General features: G+C 39.9%; 2 protein-coding genes across 2 annotated transcripts in view; one reads left to right on the top strand and one right to left on the bottom strand.

The window, feature by feature from the left end:
- LOC145988067 (uncharacterized) overlaps positions 1 to 8860 on the bottom strand; it is a 38378-nt gene extending 29518 nt beyond the window's left edge. The window contains exons 1-3 of the mRNA XM_083122904.1: positions 8758 to 8860; positions 7370 to 7491; positions 5557 to 5805 (exon numbers count right to left, since the gene is read on the bottom strand). Of these exons, the coding sequence (XP_082979030.1) occupies positions 5557 to 5805; positions 7370 to 7491; positions 8758 to 8860 (474 nt within the window). The remainder of the gene's footprint in view (positions 1 to 5556; positions 5806 to 7369; positions 7492 to 8757) is intronic.
- Positions 8861 to 8866: 6 nt separating this feature from the next.
- Positions 8867 to 16266, top strand: part of LOC145988068 (folate receptor alpha-like) — an 84474-nt gene continuing 77074 nt past the window's right edge. Inside the window, exon 1 of the mRNA XM_083122905.1 lies at positions 8867 to 9028. Coding sequence (XP_082979031.1) covers positions 8867 to 9028 — 162 coding nt within the window. The remainder of the gene's footprint in view (positions 9029 to 16266) is intronic.

Raw genomic sequence — 16266 nt, forward strand, 5'->3', positions numbered from 1 at the left:
GAAATTCTGCTAATGCTATCCCCTTATAATCGAAGGACCCTGGGTTCAGTTTCCTGGTGGAGGTACATTCTAGGATGAATTATACATTGAAGGCTCAGTTCCGATTAGTTAATCTGACCACAAATTACACCTAGAACGAACCCTTGCAATTATATTGATGTGAATGACGTGACGTGTCCAATGGGCGTATATGCTGGTCATAACTCCCCCTTGGATAAGTATTCCTAAAAGAAGAGGGTCAACAGCAGGAGAAGATGGCATATGAGGATCAGCTACTAAAAAGTATACGTACTACCCCCTCCCCCTTCGAAAACACTGGGCACAACACTGATATAAGGGCACTCTTTGATGTGTCGAATAAGTTGCAAATCTGCACATTATATTTCCAATATTACGTAATGCTTACAGCATATTCTATGCACGTCCCAGAAAAAAATAATCTAGACCCGCCTATGACTGTCGAGCTGCTGCTGTGCAAAACGAATAGAGGGACAAGACAATAAAGACACAACAAGACTTTCTGTGCGGCCTTACGAGTTGTTTGCGAGCACTTACAGGTCGGGGGGGGGGGGAGATTTGCTTTGGTGCATGTCGGTAATGAACACGGTTTTGTCTCAAACAAAACAGTGTGCCGATAAATGTGAAACAGGCCTCCCCGATGGCACAGTGGTAACGTCCTGGTTTGATACCCTTTGGAGGCATATAGTGGTTCGGATCCCAGTTTAAACTGTAGGTCCAGTCCTGATTAGCCTTTCTGTGTAAAAAGTGGACTTAAAGGGAAAAAACACGGCCAACGTACACAATGAAATGGACAGCAAGACGTATGACAAGTATATTCGGGAACAGTTATTTGCAAATCTCCCTCCATGGACCGTCATTACTCTGTACCACAGCCGCATGAAAGAACAGCTTCCCATTAAATCATGGCGAAAGGATTTGTATTCTTGTATTGAACAGTACCCGTTCCGTTAATCACTAACTTTTGTTGCGGCGTGTACTATAGCAGAAGTTCGATGCACGCCGGAGCCTTCTTCCACTGCGCACCATGCGGCAACACTGTCCCCATAAGCCCCATACTGAACTCTTAAGTTGGGCTCACCAATAGTAGCTTTGGACTGAAAACTCTCTTACTAAATCGATAAGCGACAAACAACACGCAACAGGGGAAAAGTGTCACGTATCACTTGGGTTGAGTTAAGTCCACTTTATGCACAGTAAGGTTAATCGGGACTGGTATAGGCATGCGCAGACCCTCTAATTAAGGGGAGCAAAAGCATTGATGAGAGTTCAGTCGAAGAAAGAAAAACCTCCTTTCATCTCACTGTTTTATCGTATTGACGGGTACGAAACCTAGCGTATATAGTGTGTGTCCGGACCCACCAAAAATTTCTCAACATAGAGGCATCACAACTGACGAATAAAGAATATGGGAATGTTGGGAGGGTTTATAACAAGAAAATGTGTACACTTTTGAAAAGTGGTGCACCCCGTATATCGTTAAAAATTGCTGAGTGCCGAATATAATTTGAAGTTGGTGCTCCCTGTGCATTGTTGAAAGTTGGTGCCCCCATACACCATTGTAAGTTGGTGTCCCCGAACATCGTTGAAAGTTTGTGCCTCTCGAACATCGACTATGTTTCTTTCATAAATCGTTTGTAAAGTCTCTCCCTGTTCTTTGTTCCGCCATGAAAGAATCAAAGGGCGTAAAAGTAAGGTTTAAAGCACATTATCCTACCCAACACTATAAGCAGGTGGTGCGATCAGAACTAAGCTCCCACTTATTCAACAATGTTCTCATCTTTACTTTACATTGTTTACTCATCTCTATTGGATATAAGAAAGAACAGTGCTCAAGAGTTTGATCAAGTCTTTCAGGAAAGTAAAGCACTTGCTGAAGAGCTGAATGTTGATGTAAAAATCCCAAGAATTGCACAGAACCAAAGACATAGGTCAAATATTCCCTCAAAGAATGTCATCGATTATTTCAGATGTGTTGTGTTCATCCCTTTTCTGGATTATTTAATATCTGAATTTGATTATAGATTTCAAAGAAACCAGATTGAAGTCTTAAGCACTCTACAGAAAGTAATTCCGAAATTCATTGTTGAAGAAGATAACCCAGCTGAAGATATAATTGAGGCAGCTAAATTTTATGAAGATGATGTGCAGTCTATTTTAGCATTAGAAGGGGAACTCAAGTTATGGAGAGCCTTGTAATCAAGGGGTCCCGGGTTCGATAGGTCCAGTCCTGATTAGCCTTACTGTGCATAAAGTGGACTTAAAACACCAAATCAATCAATCAAATCAAGTTATCGAGACAATTCTGGTTATTGGAAAAATCTACCCCAGATAATCCAGCAGAGGCGTACAAATTTTCTTCCTTGTATCCGAACATTAGAAGTTTGCTTCACCTGTTGTGTGTGATTCCAGTGTCCAGTCACAACGGCTACAGCTGAGCGTTCATTCTCCAATCTGCGAAAAATCAAGACCTACCTTAGATCTACAATAGGTAATGAATGATTGATTGGTTTGGCTCTCCTGAACATCCATAAAGACAATTACCAAGTAAAACCAGAGGAGGTTATTGACATATTTGCAAGGAAACATTCACTAAAACTACAGCTACAGTATTTGTAGGGTGAGTTAAATGTATTTTGAAGTTCCAATTACTTGACGATTGAAAAGTTAAACTGGTGTCCAAATTACTAGCAGCTTTATCATGTATCATACATGTTACTGAAAAGGACTCAGGTGTTACATTAAACTAATTATAAAGCAAAAAAGAATTAAGAAATGAAGTAAAACAGACTGCTTATAATATGAAAATACTTATGTAACTTGTGCGTTTCTGTGTTCGCGAGGAATACGCTATTTTTAATATATATATATTTTTTTACAATGTAATTTTTAAATATATTTGTTCTTAATAACTTGGCCGCATGTACAGATGACTGGAATTGGTACTTAATGAAATATTAAACTATAAAAGACTTGTTTGACCATGCTAAACTTTAATTTAAAGTAGTATTGTAATCTTCATTAGTATTTATGTCTACACTTTTGGAAATTGGTGCCCAGCCCCAAAACTGAATCCTGGATCCGCCTCTGGATGGGAGATAATGCAGCCCGATCCCCTGTTGTTAACTGGAACTTTCATCGGCTTGATAGGCTAATACTTAATTTTTTAAAGAGTGTATGTTTTTAATAACGATGATAAGATACCTTTATACTAAATTTCTAGGTGAAAGTATAATAATATAGGGGCATGAACCTCCGGAAGGGGGGCAAGGATGGACACAACTTCTTCTGCAAAATAAATGTCAACCTAAAAGTATATCTTTTACGCATATAATTTGATTTCAGTCACATCCATTGACATCATTATTTATTATATTGGGATGCAGGAACGTAATAATTTCAAACTCAAGTGGTGCTTTTTAGGGGGTAACGCTATTATGGGGTAATATAACTCGTTTACCACCCAGAATCTGCGGACGTCGATGGTTAGGAGCTGGGGGGCAATTGCTCCCTCTTGCCTCCTCTTCTGCGCACGCCTATGAGGAGTGGACCTATAGTTTAAAGTGGGATCCGAACCACTGAACCCGGTACTCTTTGATTACATGGCGATGACGCTACCACTACGCCATCGGGGAGGCACTACGTTTCAGGTTGGTTGATTGATTTGGTTTATTTTAACTCACTTTTCTGCCACTTTTGGCTAACCCAATGATAAGGATGAATGGTGATATAATGAAATTGATGAAGGAAGAACACTCACAAAGAACACCCATACACAGGACAGTGTTCGAACCCTGGCCGCATGGCGTACGTATCACTTGAGAAGGAACCTTAATAAATAAATGCAACCTATCGTACCGGAGCAACACGACAAGCTGCACTTGTCGCTCGGTCTGTGCAGTTTTAACAACAGTGCGCGTGGGCAGTGAATATCACTTGTCACTTTAGTATGCCGCCCATCATTCGCCACTTGTCGCTTCGGTCAGAAAGCTCTCTACGCCTAAAACTAACTAGCGAGGAAACCAGAGAGAGAGAGAGAGAGAGAGAGAGAGAGACACACATCCACCCTCCACAAGAGAAGGTGGTTCATTCGCAATTGCAGATGAGTAACTAAACGCACGGCCATGAAATTAGGCGGGTGGCAGAAGTTCGCGCTGTTGCCACGTCGGAGCAAAACCCCGTGTACTCGGAGATTTAAGAGAATGAAAGATCTCGTTATAGAGTTGGTCTTTGTAATCCACGTGATTGTGATACAAACGAATCCACGACTTTTGCGACACCGTCGTATGCGACACTAGCATTTCTGCCGTCATATGCGACACTGTATGGAAAATATATTCCATGACAGTTGCGACACCGTCATCTGCGACACAAAGTGTAAATAGCTTCCCGTCACACTTTATCCCGGCGTAGGACTGGCAGCATCATGGACGCTTGTGTGTTTTTTAAAACCTTTATTAGATTTCCTTCACACTGGCATCATGGAAGCTGGGTGTTTAAAAGCTGGATGTATTTATCCTTTGTCAATGACGGATTTTTTAGATCACTTGTCAGTATAGGAGCAGACTGCAATCCCTTGTCAATGTAGAAATGTAGAATGCGTCGTTTCTCTTGTAGTTGAACCAACATTTTACTATTTTCATTCTAATTTCTGAACGTACGCCATTCTCCTCAAAAGCATTGTTAGGACTGCATTGTTAGTGCTGTGCTGCTGTTGGGAGCAGTTCCACATGAAAATGTCGAAAAGAGAGTTGTTCATCCACTTTTCAACGAAATAATCCAAAAAGGTTCTCAATATGTCGTGGTTTGGTGCATCTTCCATCGCACACAGCCATCCATCACCGACGTCAGCCACAGGGAGGTAAGCCAGAGCTGAACACATTCTTATACACAGCCGCACGTCTGGATCTCTTTTGTAATCGTTTGTCAGTCCCAACTCCTGCACCTTTCGCCACAAAGATTGGTTAAAGTGATAATTACAACCACTGATCTGAGCCTCGGGAAATACTTTCTTCAGAGACGCTATTGCTGCCGCACGTACGCAAATGTCGCTAATTCTGGTAAACAAATTAGAAATCGTAGGGGAAAATCCAAGCAGTGTCGCTTATGACGGGAAAAATCCAGTTTTTGCCTTAGTGTCGCAAATGACGGTGTCGGAAATGTCGGAACTCCGATACAAACTGACAGTATTTCCTCGAAAGGTGGAGAATGACAACTTTATTACCAGGAGAGAGGTCGATCTAACGCTCGAACTAGGCAAGCCGGTTGACGTTGCCACACAGTGCGCGGGAACCAGCGACTTTTGCGCCGCTCTTGCTTTGCTTTTCCTATATGTGGCACCAGTGCAATCCTGCCCAGCCGCCTATTTTCATTACCGTGCGTTTGACGACCACGTGAACAACCACCAGAGTTTACATTAAACGACAGAGAACTTACTGCGTCTTCGCGACACATTGGAAAGCTCCACTGCTTAGATTTGCACATAAAAGGAAATATGTTGCTTAAATCAAGAGAAATAACAATTATAAGAAGTATTACCAGTTCAAGAACCTTCCAAAGCCGTTCGTCCGGCCATCTGGTGTCGGGATCCAAATTCTCCCTCAAAGATCCACGAGATATGGCGATCGGCTCTCTTGTGACGATAGACAGCTGTCGTCTCCAATGTCGAGCACTTACGTCACTTGAGTAGATGTTGTCTAGCTTCACAATGCCTTCAATTGGTGAAAGTTTAAATAAAGCAGAAAGCAGAGAGTTCATTTGTTCCCTGTTTTGCACCACGATTCCAACCTAACAGAAATTAAAATATGGCCTGTTATATTTGTTAATTGAGGACTAAAAGTGGTAAACGTTGTAAGTGCCAAAAGCGAAAGTGTTGGGAAATCGCATCGTTCCGCACATCAGCCCGCAAGAACGTTCCCGCTAGTGACCTGTTTACATGCCCTTTGAACTACTTAGAGGGCTAGCAGCCACTTTTCACTTTTAGCACATTATAAAGCATGGCACATTGCACAGTTTAACGTGGAAAACGGTGTTTGAATTATTTTGGCACTTACAGCGTTTAGTAATTTTAGTCTTCAATTTTTCGTCACTTTTCCAGGAATGGGCGTAGAGTAAGCTTTACTTTATCTAGTGACTAATCTTATATTAGGGTTCTAACTTTTAGTTACTATTTCTTCAGTCAAAATTCTAAAATATGAAAATAAGAAACACATATTTTCAATAATTTCTACATCTCTATTATATGAAGAGTATTAAAATCGGCTCACAATAATTTCAATAATGTTGTTCTCCCCATTTTAGAATGGCATATTGTAGGATTTTTGCCTCAGTGATTTCTGCTCCCCATTTTCATACAAAATGAAAAACATGAAATTATGATGTTGTTCTTGCATTTTACACTCAATTTTTTGATTTAACGCATTTTTTTTACTTTGGTTATTACATTGGAACATTAATTAATATAGCTTTATTTCTGTTATCGACTACAATACCAAAAAGCTCTTGGCGTTTTTCTAATTTGAAATGATCGATGTCAATTTTCAGGAGGAGAGAAAGGTATTCGGATCACTCATCAAGTGTTATTGGATTTTAGATTTTGATTCCCATACAGCACACATCTCCAAGGATATCCACAATGTCCAGATCACATCCATAGATATTGTGGATATCCCATGGACGCCCCACGGACATCCAGTTCTGGATATCCATGGGACGTCTATGGGATATGCCGTCCTGGATATCCACGTTGCCTTTCGTGGTAGTGAAGAATAAGCTCTGCTTACTCTGCTTATGCGTGTGAATACAAAGTACTTTTCGTAAGTGTAGATGCGTGTGTGTGAGTGAGTGAGAGAAAGTGGAGTGCTTGCTATAAGCATATGTGTACTCGAGGTCTTCGATATGTATAAATCTAGGCCAGGAACGTTCTTTTCGCATCCAAAGTAGATGCGAAAAATATCTGAATTATGTCCAGATTAGGTACTATTTTAGTCCAGAATATATCCACATTGAAATAAAAGCATCCAGATAATGTCCCTATCACGTCAACCTATGTCCGAAATATATCCAAAACACATCCAAAAATGATCCACAAAATGTCCAAAACACATCCTTCCTGGATATCCTATGGACGTCTCCTGGATATATGTGTGCTGTATGGGTTATTAGATAGGGGACTATACAACTTTCGGGAGAAAATAATTCGTCGAATTCTACTGTAGCAGAATCCAATTTGCGACCGGTTTATAACGTTATGGGGACAGTTTAATAATAATAATAATAATAATAATAATAATAATAATAATAATAATAATAAAATAATACTGCTAATGACAAAGTTAGTTTATATCCTTACCCTCTCTCCTGCCCTAATATCGCACGAGAACAGGGATGAGGCAACATCCTTCTCATCTCCAAGGCGAACCTTTTCAATTTGGATACTGCCTTTCCGGGGCCAATCACTAGGTATGTCCTCTCCTTAAAATAATAATAAAGAATAGTTTTCATTTGATCTTTTTGAAGAGAGAAGCAATTCGTTTATCATTTTTGCTAACCTAGGTAAGCCTTTAATAGTTCCAGGAAAATGTACTTAATAATAACATGGCAAAATTCTTAAACATTCTATGGGTTCAACTCTGCTCAAAAGCGTTCAAGTTCCCATTTATTGCATTGCAACGCTTCAGCAACAAACGACACATGGGGGAACTTCAGTATCAAAAATTCAGTATCTGCCTGTGTAAACCTTCGCTTCCCGCGGACGTGCAGAACCTAGTGGTCCCTGGCCCGAAGGAAAACTATCTGAATGGGAAGAGACGGTCAAACAATGCCAGTGTAAACGTACGGTCAGATTTACTTGCAGCCAGTGTTTACATACCAGGATAGCCACCTCGTGCATTAATTATATAAAATAAGAATGTTCCGTGAAAAGGAAATTTAGGCCGAAATTAATGGAAGTTAGATTCCGCAGCAAGGTCATTCATCATACATTGTTGGTGTTGTAATGATGCATGTAACAACAAAGTACTTATTAGTAATAACATGAAAGTTTCGTTTCATATACAGGGTGATTACAAAGTCACTATACATATCTACATGAACACAAAATACAATATGTACTACTGAAACATGTGGCCGCGGTGGCTCAGTCGGTAACGCGTCTGGCTACTATGCTAAAGGTCCCGGGTTCGATCCCCGGCCGGTTCAAATCCGGGAAATATTCTAACGTTATAAGCGTCGAATGACATGGGTTGCGTACCTGGGGGAAACCCTGGGGGGTAAAGGCGGTCAGGGGCGTGATGCTGATCACATCACCCCCACTCACGACCAGATCACGAAAGTGTGGGGCGTTACCCCCACACTCCCTATACGCCTTCATGGTGTGGTGTTAAGCACAGAGGAGCACTTTACCTTTACCTTTTTTACTACTGAAACACATATCACAGTAGGACACAAAATCAGTGTAACTCAATGTGACCACCCCTCAAGTCTAGGCACAGATGCCAACAATCCACCACAGCCCGAAATACCTTCTCCAACATTGCTGGTGTAATCTCAGCAACTGCGGTCGCAATGCGTTGTTTCAAGTGGGCAACGCTGTGGATATTCACCTCGTAAATCTTATTCTTGATAAACCCACAGATGAATAAGTCTACGGGGGCCAGGTCGAGGGGGAGGGGGCAACTCGATCCCCGTTGCGACGCACGACCAATCCATCTACCGACGAAAACTTCGTTACATAATCACGAACGATGGGGGCAAAATGGGGTGGTGCCTCATCCTGTTGGTACACAGTAGGGAGCTTGGCGTACCCCAATCCATCGTCTATGTGCCACAGTTGGTATCTCATGTGATTATGGATACAGAGTATCCTGGTCGATGCGGTGGGGCTACGTGTGATCTCGTCCTGTACACTTTGCACAATTTGTGGGGTTATGACTGTCCTGCCAGGACGTTCTTCCTCCACAACACTACCAGTTCGCTTGAACTGTTGATCAAGTTATTGATAGCCAGGCTGGTGGGTCCTGGTTTTCAGAATTTTCGGACGAACTCCGTCTGCAACTGCTCATACATCATTCCGAACACAAACAACGGCTGTTCTTTCTTCTATGGTTAGCACATAACATGCAAAAGAAATATATTTTGTCACGATATCATTAAAATGTATAAAGACTTTACAATCACCCTATGGGATTATTGACACACATGAAAAGTCAGTTAAGGAACGGGTTTTCCGAAATTCAGATATTAGAATTTCTCTTTATGCTGGATTTCGACACATTCCAAAATACTAATGAGAAATTCAAATAAATGGTTACCAATCGTTATTGAAATTGTGTGGACCATATTATGATTTTGTCTTTTTGTAAACTAAACTGGCTGCTATTTATTTTTCGCAAGTGTTTCTGATCTTAGCCTTTTCCTGTGTGACCTTCCTCCTTTTCTTCATGCTAGTTCTCCACATTATTCCTTGGTTCCGACATAATTTGACTGAAGTTACTGCGAAACTTTTGTTGACATCGTCGGCTCATTTTCGCTTCGTGTCCAATTCCACGTTTCGTGCAGCAGATTTTGTATGCACTGAATCAGGTTCTTTTTGAGGGAGCGGGGGAAAACAGATGGAGGCTGGCGTTGGATTGCCTTTACCATATGGGACAACATCAACTTCTTGCAAACAATAGATGAAGAGGAAAAGAGAAGGTTGTACTAAATTTGTCTCCTGTCGGTGGGCAGTTGGTAGGCTCCAGCCACGCTAACATTCTACCTGTTCTAACTTTGTAGATGTCATCAGAGTACATTTTGTCAAACAATAGTATTACACTATTTCAAAGGGGTCCCGTGTTCGATACCCGGTGGAGGCACATAGTGGTTCGGATCTCACTTTGAACTGTAGGTCCAGTCCCAATTAGCCTTGCTGTGCATAAAGTGGTCTTAAAACACAAACTCAACGTACAATATTTCAATATTGCAGCGATACTGGTATGAGGGCTTCGTTCAGTTCTCCGCGAACGACATGCACTCGTATTAATACATAATCAGTATTCGCCCTCTTCACTATATTGTGCTTATCGTCTTCATTTTGAAAATTATATACACCACTTGAGTTCAATAGTAGCCTAGTTGTTGACATGATACTTTTAACACCAAGTTTAAGTGCACATATATTTTAAACTGATCGATCTCTATACTTATCAATATTGCAGTTTTATTGTACGTTAGGGTGGGCCAAGAATGGCTGATTTTTTTTTTGTATATATATATTCAAGTAGAGCTAGTATGGAAAAGTTGTGTCTATGGCTGCTTATGCTTGGGTAAAGAAATAGTTGATAAAAACAAATAATTAGCCGGGCCACTGGGGGGTAGAATATTTTGAAAAAAAAAAATTGAATTGTCGCAGGCTAGTCATTAGATGATCATTTGTTGGCTTATAATGTGTATGTACTTTCGAAATTTAGAATTTTGTGCAACTCTTCGCTTGAATCAATATTCGAAATAAAAAAAAAACTTATAGGAAATAATTGACTTATTCAAATGCATTGAATATTGAATAAACCCAGAACTCACCACGGGGAGGTGGCTGCACCTCGAGTTCCACCCTCCCACCCTCCAAGTCAAATTTCACTTACAGCGAAGTATTGCCTTGCAGCGAAGTATTGCTTTTTAATTTCAAATTTTGGTAAGTTTTTTCTTGCGTCCAACTTGGCGCGTATATAACCATCCCTAGATTTTTCACACCACACTTTTGATGATGCATCTGTTATTAGCTTAACACACCTTTCGACTGCTTGAGTGTGGCAAGGAAAGTAGTCAAACGATATTGGACCTTTTGTTACTACATCCAACAGTTGTTCTTCAGACAAATGTTTTGTTAGGGGTTCTGTCACTGTACAATTAAACCAGCCTATGAGGTCGACATAATCTTCAGCGTCAAAATTAATTTTGGGTATTTTGATAAGTCTATTATTTACATTTTTTTCTGGCATTACGGATCCTTTTGACAGCTAACTCCCTAATGTGTTGACGTGAATCTGTTAACATTGCTATAAGAAGATTTTCCGGATGTCCGAAATAACCATTGTCTTGTAATACTTATTCAGTAATAACATTCACGTTATTAGGAATTTCCCTTGAAATTTTAATTGCATTCCATAAATGTATTGCCCCATTTTCTAGTCCTGGCTGAGCCTTTATTTCAAACCACATACGCGAGTAAACTTTCACTACAAATTCTGTGAGTATTTGTAGATTCTCTGAGGGATTTTCTGTTGCCAGATATAATCTCAGAATACGGTTTGCTGTCGTCAACCACCTTGAGTGTGAAAGTTTTCCGGGATTCATATCTCCTAGACTTTTGGGACAAGTTGCCTTTCCGATCGCCTGACACATTTTGAACAAATATTGTTGGTCGGTGCTTAGATCATTTTCATCTACGCAAGGCAAATTAATTTCGATTGATTCGAAATTAACAGTGGCCATTTTCTCAGTCAGCAAGGCGAGAACCGATTGGTCCTGAGTAAGTGTAAGGTCCCTTTGTGTGGCCATCTATTTTTTGTAAGATATGTCGCAGTGGTAGCTCATTAGCGTGTAAAAGGAAACACTCCACTGTAATTGTCTATTTAGATGAGTTTCCATCAACCGGATCACCTCCACCTTTCCAACCGGTATTGACGTTAAAGTGAGAATCATAGAACTTAAGACCTTCTGTAAACAAAAGCACGTGTACCCTAACAGTGTTGCAAACTTATGAAAAATAATAATCCACATAGCCTACAAGGTGTAAAAACATTCCATTTGTCAACAGATGCGGAATAAGCAGTGTATCACTGATGACCTGTTGAAAGATATTGAATATATGTAAAAAACAAAAAAAAAAGGACATCTTGCCTGGTGGCCGACTTTCAGACTCATCACCGAAGTTCCCTGGATCGAATCCCGGCATGGGTATTGTTTGTGAGTGTCCCTTCAATTTCATCTGACGATCACTCATTCTCATCGTCGGGATTAGCCAAAAGTGGAAGAAAAGCAACGCTAAATTAAAAAAATCAAATACAAAATTTATATCTTATCCCCCAGGAGTAAGACGGTTCCGTACTACCAAAGGATTAATTTTCTCTCATATTTTAATAAAAAAACCTTGCTAGAAGAATGTGACACATTGAGATAAATTACGTTTTGAAACCGGGGTTTCTTCATTAAATTTATTTGATGTTTGAATGTGTTATGATTTATTATTTTAGATAATGAAAGTAAGCTGATACATATGATTTGATTGACTAAATTAATAATTATTAATTAGATAAAAATAATGGAAATAACTCATTTGGTTTGATTGATTTGCTTTATTTTACTTCCCCTCTTGTGCCACTTACGGCTAATTTGCGAAGATGGGGATGAATGATGATGATATGATGAAATCGATGAATGAACATTCACAAACATCCATGCCCAGGCCACGATTCGAACCCGGAACCCCTGACATCGTAGCATGATGTGCTAACCACTCCATCAAGGGGGCGGCTAACTAATTTGGAATTCAAATATCACCTATCCCTCATCGTCTCGTAACTAATGACAAATGTGCGTGTCACAACGTGGTCGGATCTACACCTCAATGTCACACATTCCAGTATCCTCCAGAGTGTACTTCAACATCTCTATAGTTACTTCATCCAAAAACACACTCGTATGTCCTTTTCATACCGTTCAAAAATGCTGGATTATGCAGCAAAGACACCAAGGGAAACTAAAACGGTAACTTAGAAAAGCATAAAAGTGGGGAAAGAAGACTGTAGAATACAGAAATAATTTGAGGCAGTCACATTTTATTGTAGCTACGCTACATATAAAATAAAATGCATATTTGGGGGGGGGGATTTTTAAATATTGTCACATTTTTCTTCTCTCTTGTTGAGAGGTATTCATTTTATATCAACCTCCCTCACCCTACGGCCTGCCCTCCTTCACCCGCAAGGGTATTCCGGAGAGTGAGGATGTCACCATCCGGATGGTGAACACCTCTTCCCACCCCCTCCCCCAACTCCAGAGAATCGTCACTGACAATGTGAAATCACACTATCATATGCCGACATTCGACATACCACTTCCGTTTCTGTACTTGACTTAGTGAGAAGTTTTGAGGTTGGTAACAGCCTAATAACGGATTTCTTCCGCATCATGTAGTCCGTTCTATGAAAGTAAGCTAATGGAAGAAAAACGTGTAAATTACATTGGATTAGACATTTTAAAATATATTTTCATTAAAGGTTTCCGTTTATGATAATAATATGTGATTTTTGTATAAATTACAATCCATCACGTGAACAGCAAGAAAATAACGCCAGTTTCGAACATGGCGACTTCCATGCGTGCAGGAAGGTTTCTCGTGTTTTCAGAGTAGTCTTTCGGAAATACAGCCGTTTGAAAAGTGGCAAGAAGCAGGTTGTTCTTAACGTTCATGTGACGTTGTGTCGGTGCTATCCTGAGCAAGCAGTGAAGTTGATGTCCAAGTGTAATTGTGTGTCTGCGTCTTTGTGTTTTCGGTGTGGTGAAAGAAAGGAAAATGTCCGGTCAAGTTGTGAGTCCCGCGAAATAAACACGTTGTTGCTCGTATAAACAAGTACACCGATTTTGAGATAAGAGCAATCAACACGAGGTGCTTTCGTATTCTTTCAATCAAAGAGCCGTCCTGTCCACTGTGGGGAAGATGTTGATAGTGATGATTGATGACGATCTCCCCACTTTTAGCAGTCGACGTTAAATCGCCTCTTGTGCCACGTTGAGTTCCTTTTTGGGAAGCAAATTTGACAGACTGTACTCTGACAGGATGATGTCTAGCGCCGAAAATGCCTAAAGTTCAAAAAGGAACTGCTGAATGAAGGTAAGAAAATACATTACTTGCATGAGACGTGCGTAAATAATGTGCTTATTATCGTCTTCTTGTTTCAGTGCACGAGAAACCGAGAGAAAGATAAACAATCTCTTTTTATTCCCCGGCTTATCTTTGTTTAGCTTCTGCTAAAACTGGCGGTATAACAAAGGAGAAAACAATACTCTACATGTCAACAATGTTGGGCAATAATTTGGTGGAAGAGGAAGCAATAAAACCAAAAGGCTTGAATTTACTGAAACGAATCTCTCACTCTCTTGTATAACTTTGGCGCTGTCATACTGAGAGAGGAGGGGGGAAGGGGGATCTGTTAACCCACTGTCGGATAAATTGAACTTTTGGAGTAGAAAAATATGTTCATTCTTGAACAAGAACACGTATTTAATCACTTGTAGAAAATTTATTATACTTAAATGTGTAGATTATCAGTTAAAATAAGAATACGTTTTTCCATGTTGCGAGTGAGCAGCATATGATGGCCGCACCATTCACGAACAGCTGGCGCGGAGTGATACGTTACTCGAAGTGAGACGGTTGTTTACAGAGGGTCGGAAGGTTCGCGATTCTTACTTTAGTCCCATCCAGTAGCGTACGCAGGATTTCATCAAGGGGGGTGTTATTTCGAAAACTTTCTACAAATTCACATTACCATTGTTTTATTATACTTTAATTAATTAATTAATAATTCTTATAATTAATTAATTAATTAATTTAATTACTACTAATAATTACTACTAATGCAGCTACTATTTATGAAAGAAATAGAACAAAATTACATTTGTTTTGTTTCTTTGTTACAAAATAATTGTCTAGTCAACGGTTATTTATATATGATAAGTGAGACATTTTAAGTGTGAAGAAAATCCATAAAAACAAGCAAATATATTGGATTTCTTGAAATAATCGAAATATGAAACTCATTCAAGGAGCCGCGCTGGTCTAGTCTGACAACTTCGTGGGATATCCGGGTTCGATTCCCGGAATTGGTTGGAATTTATCCAGCCTTGTCTCCGCACCCAGCTTCATAGCAATGGGTACCTGAGAGCAACCCTGGGGGATGAAGGCTGCCGGAGCATGGTGCTGATCACATCACCTGCAAAATAGTTCGAGATCGAGAATCTTTGGGGCCCACCACACCACTACGTGTGCCTTCATGGCACGGTGCTATATGCACGGGGAAATTTACATTTATAGAACTCCCCCAGGATGATGATGAAGGGCGAGAATACGTGTTGCTAAATTCCACTGAGTCTATGTTTTCGTTGAAAAGTAAGTTTATAGACATTCCAACACATTTATCACTTCTAGGTGATTCACAAAGCACTTCTTCAACATTATTTAATGATGTGGATGTAGACTCAGCATAACTTGAGAGTTCACAAGGGGATGTGAAATCAGTACCGGGAAGAACGTTTGCAATAAGGTCGGCACACTGCGACGAAGCAAGGAATTTTTACAATTCTCGCGAGAGTCACTGCACGACTTTGCAAATAATTTCAAAATTGAACTTTGCGTCCGCTTAGATCGTGTTTGGAATGTTGTGTTTTTCTTCATGCTGCATGGGAATAATAATTCAAATTATTATTATTATTACTGTCGCAGATCTTTGACTGTGATAAATTAGCCATTTTTAATTTTTTTCTACAACATTTTCCATAATATTTCAAAAGCTCAAGGGGGGGGGGGGTTTAAACCCGGTAACCTCCCCCTTGCGTACGCCACTGGTCCCATCACATCCGATAACCATTAGTTGTGATAAGTCCACATTATGAGTATTAATGTAGCTCATAATTCCTTCAGCAATATCACTCGCGCGTGACCGTGTGAGAGCTATATGTCCGAAAAACAAACTTCCTGTTCTTCAATTAACGCTACGTGTTCTTCAATTTTAATACTCCGGTTATCATTTTCTCCCTCAAAGTAGAGGCCTTTAATAGAAGCTAACCTATCCTTTTTTTATCTTCTTGAAATTGACGTCTATTTATATTCACTTCTCTTCGAATTTTATTTTTATCCACGACTAAGGCTGCATCGTCTTTTGAAATAAGATTTACATCTTCCAAGACGGCATTTGCTATTTTAGCTGCAGCGCTAAAGTATTTTTTGAGAATTATTATCTGTCAGTTTTGGTCGCTTTTCAAGGGAATAAGACCACATGAAATCTTTATCATTTGAAACTGTACTCAAAGAACTGTCACTGTCATTGTCACTAGATACCAAAGTTATATTAAAGACTTTGTCATCACAGAATCCACAGGGACCTGCTACAGGTTCGTTAATCACGTTCTCAAATTTTGGCTGACACTCTTTAAATTTTCTCTCCATTTTCTTTTTCAGCTTATCCGTTACCTGTTTGTCTATGTTACCAA

This window comes from Lepisma saccharinum, chromosome 5 (genome assembly GCF_977018435.1).
Source record: "Lepisma saccharinum chromosome 5, izLepSacc3.1, whole genome shotgun sequence".
Taxonomy (NCBI): Eukaryota; Metazoa; Arthropoda; class Insecta; order Zygentoma; family Lepismatidae; genus Lepisma; species Lepisma saccharinum.